This window comes from Falco punctatus, assembly GCF_963210335.1.
Source record: "Falco punctatus genome assembly, chromosome: Z".
Lineage (NCBI taxonomy): Eukaryota > Metazoa > Chordata > Aves > Falconiformes > Falconidae > Falco > Falco punctatus.
The window spans coordinates 50,714,904-50,727,701 of record NC_137586.1 but is presented as its reverse complement, the minus strand read 5'-3'; the positions used below and the strand labels follow the sequence as shown (position 1 = coordinate 50,727,701).

Here is a 12,798-nt window from a genome sequence, read left to right as displayed (position 1 = left end):
GTTAAAATTTCTGCAGCATCCCCCAGAGCTCCCTCTTGACCCCTTGTATTTTCTTCTTCACAGTTTACCTCTGTGCAGTCATACCTGCTACCACTATTGCACCTTCTATCTATGCACAACTCACTGCCCTACCACCCTTTACTCCTATTTGGATTAAACTCTCCATTCACCTTTCTCTGCCAGGATGAATTTTGCACAGAAATTATAAGACTTGATTACATTCCTTGCAGTATTGCGGTGTAGTAGCATGTCCTTCAGTCCCAATTTGTCTGTCCAGCATACCCCTTGGCTCCATCCTAGAGTTTCTACTTTAACCAACTGTTGGAGGGTTTTCTGACCCTCTGTGAACAACACTGCTGTATCGCTTTTTTCTACAATTTTCATACCTAGCTGTAGCAAAAGCCTGCAGCTTATTTCTATGGACTATGTACCCTAACATGGAGTTTGGAAAGAGAAACAGTGTCTCCACAGTGTCAAGTGACACATCCAGTTCCTTCCTCCAGCAGAGTGGTCTGGTAATTCAGGAAAGAGTAGACAACATGCAATCAACTTTCAAACACCACAGAACTTAGGTCAGGAGGAACTACTAGTACTCAGAGCTTAAAAGGACCTGTCTTGACTGTTGGAAGTAAAGGCAATGATTTTGTGGAACAAAGAAACTCGTCATCTTGTTTTATCCACACAGAAAATCTGACTTTTATTCACTTGTTTGTACCCTACCATCATCTTGTAACATCACATGCTAACTCCTGCTGACATAAATAGAATCAGATCTTCCTATATAGTAATAATATGTCAAAAATGTAGCAAGAACTAGGCTGTTCAAGCTTCCTTTGTTCATCGATCACAAAAAGTAGACCACTCCTTTATTTCTGTGATTCTTAGTGGAATTCAGCAATGATGTTAACGGTGGAATTTAATTTGTCACACACAATAAGCTGGCAGAAAATGAAAACACAGGATTGTGGGCACAGGTGCTAAAGAGCTCTAGTGATCTCTCACATAATTCAAATGAAGCCCCAAAAGCTATGCCAGGATCAGTTTGGCAGAGTTGTTTTAAGAAATCATTCTATCTGGCCAACATCTTTGTCATACAAAGGAGTTTGACTTAGAGATTGTAACCAACGTGCCTGCTTTCAGTATGCTCTTTCTGTTTATGATATGGTTATGAAAAGAATGTCTAAAATATACTAACCACTTCAAGATGACTAGTAAAACATAAGCTGTTATATGCAGAGGCCTATTTCTGATGTATAAGGAAAAATGCAATCAAATATTTCTCTTTCATATAATTTGGATGCTTCAAGCAGTGTAAGCACAAGAAAAAACAGGAAAGCAAATATTTGAAACTAAGAAAAATGAAAGGATTTATTGTTACTTAAAACTAATCTAAGTATTTTAAATAAAATAGATGCCTCTGCTAAGATAATGCTGTGAGGAGTTTCACGGAAGTGAATTTGATCTAACAGCTTCAGTTGTAGTTTCAGGTCAACCATACTACTGTGAGAAAGAAAACTGCATCTTTCAACCTCTTGATTTTCTCCCCATTTTGCAACACCCGTTCATAGTGGATTATTATAAAGAACACCTACAGAGGAGGCCTGAAGCAGAAATCCAGCCAAACAACTGACTTAGCCAGATTTGACAATTTTAAGCCACTGAGCTACGATGCAGCGCAGGGGAAAGTAGCACTAACGCTGCAATACAGGGAGCCACAAAGAAGACTGAAAGAAAAGGAACAGGGAAATACAAGTGAGAAAAGGACAACATTATCTAGCCCCTTTTGAAGCAGTAAAACACTGAGATCTTTTACAACACCATGAGCAACAGAAGTTGCCTGAATGAGGATGTTTTTCACAGAATCACAGACTGGCTGAGGTTGCAAGGTGCCTCTGAAGGTCATCTGGTCCAACCAGCTTGTTCCTGCAGGGACATCTAGAGCAGTTTGCTAAGAATCATGTCCAGACAGCTTCTGAATGTCTCCAAGGTCAGAGACCCCAAAAGCTCCCTGGGCAACCTGTGCCCAGTGCTTGGCCACCTTCATGGTAAGAAAATGTTTTGTGATGTGGAGGATGATTTTCCTGTATTTCAGTTTGCGTCCACTGCCTCTGGTCCTGTCACTGGGCACCACTTCGAAAGAGACTGGCTCTGTCCTCTTTGCACCCTCCCTTCAGGTATTTGTATATACTGATGAGATCCCCCTTGGGTCTTCTCTTCTCCAGGCTGGAGAGTCCCAGCTCACTCAGCCTTTCCTTAGAGAGATGCTCCAGTCCCTTCACTACCTTTGTGGCCCTTTGTTGGGACTCTCTCCAGTAGCTCCATCACTCTCTTGTTCTGGAGAGCCCAGAACTCAACACAGCACTCCCAAATGTGGCCTCACCTGTGCTGAGGAGAGGGAGAGGTTCACCAACCTTGACCTGCTGGCAATACCTTTTCTTCCACAGCCCAGGATACCATTAACCTTCTTTGCTGCAGGGGCACATTGCTGGTTCATGTTCAACTTGGTGTCCACCAGGACTCCCAGCTCTTTTTCTGCAGTGTTGCTTTCAAGATCATAAGCACCCAGCAATACTGGTGCCTGAGTCTGCTCTTCCCCAGGTGCAGGACTTTGCACTTCTTTTTGAACTTCATGAGGTTCCTGTCACTCCAACTCTCCAGCCTGTGGACATCTCTCTGCACGGCAGCATAACCCTCTGGTGTATCAGCTGTTCCCCCCAGTTGTCTGAAAGCTCATTAAGGGCACACTCTGCTCCATCATCCAGCTCATTAATAAGGATGCTAAACAAGACTGGATCCAGTTTTGACCCCAGGGGTATATTGCTAGTCACTGACCTCCAACTAGGCTTTGTGCTGCCTCGCACCACCCTCTGGGCCCAGCTGTTCCACCAGCTCACCACCTGCTCACCCAGCCTGTACATCTTATGGAGACAGTGTTAAAGCCCTTCTTCTGAACTGTGTAACAAAACTTCTTGCTAACATATATGTACGCACAAACAAATTCTGCTAGTGTATGATTTTTATTATTTTGTAAATGGAGAATTAAAGTAGCAAGTCCTCCAGCACTACAGGGAGTCACCTACATAAAAATTCAGAGCAGATGATTCAAGTCAACTTTATGACTTTGCTAAGAGGGATCCTAATACTGTCACAGAGACCTGCTTGTGCATGCAATTACTGCAGCATCCTGTCTGTACTGTCTCACATGGATTTTGGAAGATGTAAGCTATGTATACAAAGAGAAAGAACAGTACATAAGATACTCTGTGAAGTCCGAAAACAAACAAAATAAAAAAAATATCTGTCACCGAAAATTATGTGAACTTCTGTTTATCCCCAGATTGACTGGGGACTGATTGATCGAAAAGGATTTTGCTCTCTTTGTTATTTTATTTCATTATACAGCTTACAATCAAAACTCACAGAACTGTGTTGATTTACAGCATCCAATTTCAGCCCAAATCCTAACTTTACACTGGACTATTGAAAGATAGAAAGCTCTGCAGGGAGGTGACCCAGACTGAGGGCCATGCTTTGCTGGGGGTCCAGCCCCCCCACCCTCAGGGCCTGAGCCATCCCAGCAGCAGCACAGTGGCACTGCTGGGCAGTGAGCACAGCCCCACAAGGAAAGGTGCCTGAATCGCTCCTCAAGAGCGCAATTCAAGCACTCCTGAGGTGCTGATCTCCCCTCACTGGGCATGTTGGGTGAGGATACTTTCCTGGGAACTAAGTGATACGTATTAGGTAGATGATAAGGACATTTGGAACAGGAGCAGAAAAGCCCCCACTTGCAGGGCAGTGTAATTGTTATCCATCACTAAGTGCCTTAAGCTCGCTTTGTAGCTCCAACTCAGAACCTCATTCCTTCAAGTGTAGATAGCAGCAGAGGGCCTGACCACAACACAAAATGGTGCAATGAGTGGGGTCCAAGGATAAAGGGCAGAGGGTTCTTTGGGTAAGCATGGGATCCCCCAACCAACCCCATTCTGACAATACTTGGGTCTGAGACCACTGGTCTGAGCGGGACCAGGTGAAAAGCCACAGGGACCTGACACACGGAAGTTAAAGATGGAAAGCATAAAGACATCATCTGTAAGATGTTGGGCATACCCCCAAAACCCCCTCCATAAAGTTGGAAGACAAAAAGAGGGAACTTCTTGCTCAAATTGAAACGTTACACGATAAGGTGCAAAGGCAAGAGATGCAGCTGATGATGCAAGGTCTAACTTTACAGAAACAGAGAAAACAAGAAGAGATTAGAAGATAAAGTAGTACACATGGTCAGTGCTAACTCGGAGAAACAGGGCAGGACTGTGGATGCCCTTAAAATGTGGGCCATGGCACAAGATCCTGAGCACTGGGATGGGGACATTTGGAACAACCACAGTGAGGAGCTAGGTGACTGGCCAGACAGTGGTGATGATTCTTCAGCATTATCAAACATGAGATGAGTGGGGGCACAGACAGGAGACCTGCTCACAATGTAGTTAAGATCACTGTCTTTCCACCCCTTGATCTGGCCAAGTTACAGAGGGAGGCTGGTAAATGGCCTGATGAGTCTGCTATCAAGTGGGTCAAATGAGTTCTTGAGATGGGAGATGGCTGAATAGTGAATAGTTTTTGAACAAGAGGAAGCTCAGAAGGGAGGCTGGGGACCTGGTGTCTTTCTCAGTGCAAGTCCAGGAGTGCTATGTTCCCTGACTGCCCAAGCTGTCTGTTGGGCAGGGAGTGTCCCTAAACTGAAGTGAGGAGAACAACCACGTCTTTGCACTCGCTTTGCTCAGGAAGTGGCTAGCAGACGAGTGCAGCTGGCTGTTGAACAGTTTGTTCATCAAAGGGGACTCAATAATGACAGGAAGCTTCAGGTTCACCATTGTATCTGATCCTCAGTTTCAATAAACTAGAACCGCTCACACAATGGTTGGAACCCAGACTTAAATTAGTCTTAATTATTCAAAGAGTAGGGGGCCAGCCTCTCAGTGTGTGCAATGCCTGGGTGGTGGTGCACCCTCCTGATGAAGGGACATCGCCAACTTAAAGTTGCTTTTCTTCCTGACCTAAAACAAGCACTACAGTTCCACAAGCCTGACTGGTGAAGCCATTTGTGGACAGCCCTGGCCAAAACAAATTTCCACTATACGGCAGACATGTTCAACCGACTGGCAAGGCTTTTCTGCTTGGACTGCCCTTGCCAAACCTGTCAACTCCCCCAGAGGCACCTCAAGAATTGCTGACTGCAGAAGCAGTATCTTTTATTCACTACATTGAGGGGTTTAAACAAGGTTTCCTTTTAAACATGCATAGCAACATCTGGAGCATTCAGACTCCTGAGAGCAGGACTAAAAATTCCCCACCAGTGGGTCCAGGGGTAACCATCCGGCCTTTCCGCACTGAGACCATTTTCTTTTCTATTCTTCCAGAATATCATGGATCAATTCATGACTCTGAACAGCATGATTTGGTTCACCTGTATGGTGCATGTTTGTTGTATTCCACTGAAGCCCCGTTGCCAGCTGGGTGCTGTTACTGACTTACTGGAGGGAGAGGAGAGTTTTGCTCCTAGTGACTCTATCAGTACGGGTCTCTGTAGGTTTTGAATTTTTGGTGCAGCTGTTCAGCATGCAGCACCATACCTTTAAGACGGAGGCAGCAAATGACACTACCCACTGTGGCTGGCTAGACTAGGTCTGTTCTGGAAGGTCTCGGTGTAGGGTAGCTGCTGGTAGCATGTGGTCAAGCAGTTGCGTTTTGAGTAGCATCACAGGTGCCTGAACCAGGCCAATATGAAGTGGTTTGGCCTCTTTTTCCTGATAGCCGTAAGTACAGCTCCACAGACAGAAGCTTCCACTCAGGGAGGGCTTAAAAGTAATGTAGCCTTGCAAAAGGTAACAGAATTTGTGTGAGACGTGGGCATTAATGACAGTCCATTTTCTGTCTGTATTGCCACCCTGACACCAGCTGAAAGCCCACCTTTACACCTGTATGGCTCAGGACTTGACATATCAAAATTAATAGCAAAAATTTTGAAAACACCAGTTCTCCTCAATACCACTGAAGGTGTCCAGGTGTGTTGTATACCTCTAGCTTCAGACCCTCTGCGTTTGAGCCTACACAACAGTGAAAGCTGCCTGGAAGGGGTAGACAGGTGGACCACCAACACCACCACCCATACATGTGGCTGGGATTGGACCACCCCAAGCAGTGGATTTTATTTAATTCATTTTAATGCATCAAAGCCTAACATCTGTATTTCCTGTACAGTGCAAGACTGTGATATGACAGACCTGGGCAAAACACGCAACAGTACTCTATGGGACTTTGGTTCAATTTAGAAGCAGTCAAACTGACTCTCACACTCACTTCAAATTCCTTGGTTTCAAATACAGGTGTTTCCTGATACATTCACTTAAGAGGAAAGTAAAAGTGGGCCTATACAGTGAATTACTGTAACATCCAAAAGTTTCAAGTCATCGACCCACCTCAAGAGAAGTTGGCCCTCTGGTCTCATACTAACTATATACATTAAGCTTTGTTCATGTGGGAAAAGAATGCTTCTACGGTTGTACAGACACCCTCAGGTATGGTATGGCTGTATAGTAATTGATATACCTTTTCCAGCTTTAATTGGTGGAAAAATGAAAACTGCGAAAATGCCTATCAGCCAGTCACCAGCATCCTAGGTACCATTTTGTTTTGCCCTAAGAAATGGATGCCCCATATGTTGCACCACTTAACTGGGCATTACTATCAGGTAAAGTGAGAAACACTTACTTGGGAAGAAATCAGTGCGGGTCAACGGCTGAAATCTATTATGGGATGGGCGGCCTACTGGTTTATTCCAGACAGCAACATTAAGACCAACATTATCATCAGAGATACTCCTGTCCAACTGGGACATGCAGCTAACAGCACAACACACAATTGCAAGCCACTGCCAGGATGATACTAGAGAACAGACTGGTACTAGACGCCCTCTTGCTCAAACAAGGTGAAGTGTGCACACTCATCACTCCAACAACAGTCTGTTGTACCTTGGACTCTGAACCTTATTCCTTCAAGGTGTAGATAGCACTGTACAGTCTGACCAAAGCACCTACTTGGCTTCCATCGCTTCTTGGGAAGGTTCTGAGACAACACAGCCTGCAAACTGACCATGTGCACCAGCCTGTAGCAGAACAGTATAATCTCCTTTGGAAGTTCTAGTGTTCTCTGTTATTCCATTCTTTATGCAATAAAATATACTTGTTCTAAAATTTAGCCAGGCAGCTACAGCAGAACAGATACATATCTTTCAGGATAGGTGGGCTGTTGTAACAACAGAAAGGAAGAGCAGCAAGTCTCTTAACATCAGGGAAAAATACTGGATAAGGCAAGAACGTGTTCGCATTTCTTGAACATTTTATGAATCTAGACATAGAAGACTGCAGTCCTTCCTTACTCATGCTTTCTAACCCTGCACAAATAAAACAAACAGCATCGAGAAGGTTCACAATATGCTTTATCTAAATTAGGGTTTTAAAAAAAAAGTCTATATAATAACTCCCAACCACCTCAGAAAGTAAGCAACTCAGTAGCAAGAAATAGTGAATTTTTCACTAGAATGAATTAAGTATATATTAGTTAAGGGCTAATAAGCCAGTTGCCTGATAGGTGCTCTACTGCAGTGTCTGACGGCTGTGCTCAACAGACATTCTGACCTTTTCATGCTCTGTATTTTTGGCTCCTTGATTGGCATCTGTTTTTTTCCAGGCACTTGAGTCTTGTTATCTATGTACACTAGCTAAAATCTGGAAGCAGCAAAACATATCCAAATTTTATCAAAAGTAAAGACACAGAACAGACACAAGGAAAACAGTGGTTTTGTCTTAAATGGACTGCAAGGTTTTCAAGATGCATATCAGGAACACAACAGTCATGCACAATTTAAAGTAAAGGGCTTACCTTGACATGCTCCAGTGCGAATATTAGGGATGAAGCCACGACGGCATGGCTGAGGCTGAGCAGGGCACATTTCACAGGGGTGACCCCATGCACGCCCAATCGTTGCACAACAGAGAGTCTTTGTGCAAACAATTCCAGTTAGCTGGCCCTGACACATCTGGTTGTTAACTTGCATGAAACATGGGCCTGTTCTGTAGTCTGGAAAAAACACAAGATCACTGTATTATACAAGACAGTGTACTAGTAACTATAGAAGGAATAATTTTTTAATCCAGCAGATACCTATGTTAATACAATTCTGAGTGAACGTGGAAATTTATGTTACTGATTACAGAAATAGCATGACACCTTCCACTGACGGTAATGACTTTCGCAAAGTTATCTTATCTTTCAATTTATTTCTGATAGATGCAAGTAATGAAAGGCAGCTGAACCCAAAACTGATTGACAATGTGTCCAATAAAATCCATAAGTGAAAGAGTTTTACAAGAAAGCAGTCAAAAGAGCAGATCAAATTAAGCAAACAATGACTGGGAATGGGCTTTCTTGTTCCTAAGTTACTTTATGGCAGGTAGCTACAGACCACAGCAGCCACACATTTGTTCACTCCACATTGATCAAGGCCCATGCCAGCGACTGTCACAGAATCAACATTTCTGCTGGAATGCTTAGTGCAAAACAGTACTACCTATGGAGGACTAGTTGGTAAACCACCATTTATTTCAGAGGAATAACATGAGATAATACAACCTATCCAAGCTATGTTGAGTGCACTGAATATAGCATACAAACTATATGAAAATATACCTTTCAGTCAAATTCCTGTAAATAGTTAACTCATTATGGTTCAACCTGTATAAAGAGAAAGATTTTTTGACCTTATGAGGCAACACAAACTGGGAACAACAATTAACTGAAACTCTCTAGGAACAAATGAGAAACAGATGCTTGCTCTAAGCCAGATTTCATATCCTTATGGAAACTTTAAGAGGGGAAAAAAAAAAAAGGAAAAAAAGAAGAAAATGCAAAGCTTTCACTCAGACTCAGTCATGTGAAAGAAGGCATAACAGGGGGGTTATGGCTGCTCTCCCTGCTATCCTGTTCTATTCTCCTTTTTTTTCCTACAGAAAACAGACTCCAATACTGATGTGAGTTACACGCTGTCTTCCACACACTTTCATTAGTGTGCAATTGGTCTCACAACCAAGCTACAAATGGGACAATTGATGCTTCTAGAATTTGATACTTCCACCCTGAAGAATAAAAATAAGAGCTTTGACATGCTTGGAAAGGAAGAAAATGGTCTTCCCAGTGAGAGCTCATATTAAGTTTTCTTTGCACTGACACAAGGCTGTTAAAGTGAAAGCTAGCTGAAATAGAAATAGATGTTCTGCTCCCTGTCTTTGATAAGGTTCATTCAGGTATCAGTCTGTGAAAGACTTTTGCACAGTTATTTATACACATGGGCAGTTAATTTCAACTAGGCTGTTCACTTAAAATTAAGCAAGAACCTAAGTATCCACAACAAAAATGCCTAACAATAAAAGAATGTTAAAAGTTCTTAAATACTTGGTAAGGACTATAAATCTTAATCTTCTTGATTCTCATTAGAAAATATTTTTCAGAGTTATACCTTTGAGTTTCCCCTGTGTCCATCAAGCCACAAAAATAGTACTTTTAGTACAATAGGTACATTATAAAAAAAGAAAATCCTGTCCGTTAGAAAAAGGCTTCAGTGATCTTTCGTCCAACATACTGGAAGACAAGCAGCTTTACAATGGTCTCAGTTTACTTGCATCCAAGGCCCTTGCCAAATTGGAGAGAGCTGAATTTTTAACACAAAATTCAGATCCTGATGGCTGATAGCAGAAGACAGTGATCTCATTAAGCTATAGATTCATATGAGAATGACAAATATTTGAAACACAAACTCCAACCATCAAAGATTTAAATTCCAGCAACTCACTATAATCTTGTCTGGAATTTAGTTAAGGGGTAAAGGTAAGGAAAAGACTCCATCACAGATTATGACAGAACACTTCTTTCACACAGTTCACTCAGGTGTTACAGGAATACATGACAGACCGTATTTGACCTGCAGATCATCAACAGAGGTCAGCCTGTTATCAGAAGAAAAAGAGAACTACTCAGAATTTAAGAACTGAAATAAAGAATTAAATTCTGACTCCAGTGAAAACAAATGGGAATTTAGCTGTTGAATTCAATGGCAACACTATTTCGTTCTTGGAAAACAGTATTGCACTCCTTAGTGAATAGCTTTGTGATTTATTGCATAATATTATCTGTAAAAGCATTCTCTATGTCACAGAGCAAAAGTAATGAGCTTCAAATGCATGGAAAAAGTTGCTTCTACTGCTCAATGAGCAGACTCCCTGTCATGTTAAGAAGGGGGGATTCCTTGATCCCTTTATATTTGATCAGCCTGTCAGTTTCCTAAGAAACATGAGACCCTTGTGTCCAACCAGCCTGTCCACTACCTGCACTTTGACAGCCCACAGTATTGGAGGGTGATCCAACCGATCTATTCAGGGACCTTGCTGACAGCGTCACCAAGTCAAATCCCTTACAACAACTACTCTAATCTCCAGAGAGTTACATAAAATGAACTTCAGCTGAAGAATTTTATTATACAAAATACAAGTTTGTGACAGAATAAGGTTCGAGGATTGACGATGATAATACACTGACTGCAAAACAAGCTTAAAACAACATGCTTAGTAACAGCTGTCACGAGTTGGTCACAGAATAAAGCTCTTGCCCAACAGGCATCCCTGTGGGGCGGAAGACAGGTTTAGCTAGTCGATTGATCCCAGAAGTTATGATGGAGTCTTCCCAAACTTCTCCTCTCCTTTGCTCACTTTTTAACCTTCATAGTACATTGCATATTCGTTATCATACACAGGACTGGTTCTTACTTCTAATGTAAATTAATGTGCATCCTCCAATAGCAGTACTTAAGTTCTTTACTAACTACGCATGCTCCCCAAGTGGGATTTTGCCCTCTTTTGGGGTGGCTACTTGAGTTGGAGATGTCACAATCTCCCACTACCACAATTATGTCTCTACTATTTTCAACTAATTTTCCGTTGATGACAGTGGACTGCAACACCTTATCAGCTTGTCTCTAATAGCCAGAACTTTCCTCACTTGAAGGCTTCTTTCTGTGTAACTTAGATAATGGTGCTCTTTTCACCATCTGTTCTTTGTCACTTATCCTTCCTAAGGCTGACTCCCTTGATTAGAAGTCCCTTCATTTGTAATAACTTTAGAGAGTGGGTCAGCTCAGACTAACTTTGTGCAGAGATTTGTTTAACATACAGTTAAACACTAAATCAGAGTGTGGTAATTCAGTTTAGACAATTACCCCCCTCTTTTGAACTTATTTCAGTCACAGACTAGTCCATTTTCTTTATTTGGAGCTTGAGTGACTATTCATATGTATTTTTGTTACTGACTGATATCACCTGCCCAGTGAGGTGTGGCAGTACCTTAGAGGTGGGTAACTTTGGGATGGAGGTGTGCGTCAGTATTGCAATGACATTATTTCATCTGAGGAAAGTAACTTCTCCACAATGTTTGGCTCAGCAACAGACATCTTATGGATTCTTCATGTGACAACTGCTGTGCAGTTTATCAGCTGTGTGGTGTCATCCAGTTCCCATTCCTGCAGGAGCACAGCAGAGCCCGGCCACGGGGTCTCCACTTCACTCCAGCCTCCGTCGCTCCCATCAGCAGGTGCTGAGCTGGCAGGGTGTGCTGCTCAGGGAGCCGTGGGGATGTAGACTCTGTGCATGCCAACCATCCTGAAGGCGATAGCTGTATTCTACCCTAGAACAGCTTTCCGTAATACTATGCTTCTATTAGGTCCCACTTTTCTCTAACTCCCTCCACAAAGCAGTATTCCCACACTCCCATTCTAAGGTCAACTAATTTATATTCACTGCTAACATGACAGTAATACAAATGATTAAAAAGAGTCCACTCATCAGTGGATGAAGTAGAAATAATAGGCAGATACTGGGGAAAGTCTGTGGCCTGTTCTATGTACTGAGAGCTGATTGTTTGACTGCATCTGCACATTGCAGAATTTTTGCTCAAATGATGATTGCAGTCAGATCAATAAAGCTTGAGTCTTTCCTGAAAATTAAGATTGATTTTAGACTCCTCATGAATGAGATTCTCAAAATCATGAAGCTGAAAATGACAAAAGGATGTGGCTGAAAATGATAAAAAGGTGTGTGTGGATAAACCTGAAAAGATCATTCATAAGTCACTAGCAATATTGAGAATCCTATTATAAAACATAATCCCTATCAGAAGAACGTAAGATTTCCAATAGTGCAAGAGAGCCTGTCTCTGGATCCATACAGATCTGTATGGGAATTCCAAATCCTATTCTACTTCTGAAGTTGTATTTTGTATCAGCCCAGGTAGGCATGGATCTATTCCTGGAGAGCTACTCAGCACACAAACCCTCTGCAGAACTTAGGTGTGATGACTAGTCATGCATTCCTTACTCCGTGCACTCCAATGGGTCCACTTCTTCATGGGGGAATGCACCGTATAATGAAATCAAATAGTGATTTATTATGCATCTCTAGAACTTCCAAAGCTTGCATTCACCTGATAATTTTGACATCTCTGCTCAGTTTGGAATTCCTATTCAGATTCTGCTGGATAGTATTACAGTTTTATAGCATCTGTCCTTCAAGCTACACTTCTTATAGGACCAGTCTTTGGATAATGGGAAGCAATTAGCGTAGGAGTAGAAATATAGATTATGTATTTTTCTGTTTAATGGTTGGTGATCCACAGGAATATTTTGGCCAAAGACCTTCC

The 12,798-nt window shown here is 42.3% G+C and overlaps 1 protein-coding gene across 3 annotated transcripts in view; it reads right to left on the bottom strand.

Annotated features, from left to right (window-relative positions):
• FBN2 (fibrillin 2) overlaps positions 1–12,798 on the bottom strand; it is a 177,441-nt gene that overhangs the window by 128,125 nt on the left and 36,518 nt on the right. For all 3 annotated transcript variants that reach the window (XM_080373133.1, XM_080373134.1, XM_080373135.1), the window contains exon 6: positions 7,939–8,136. In XM_080373133.1, coding sequence (XP_080229259.1) covers positions 7,939–8,136 — 198 coding nt within the window. The remainder of the gene's footprint in view (positions 1–7,938; positions 8,137–12,798) is intronic.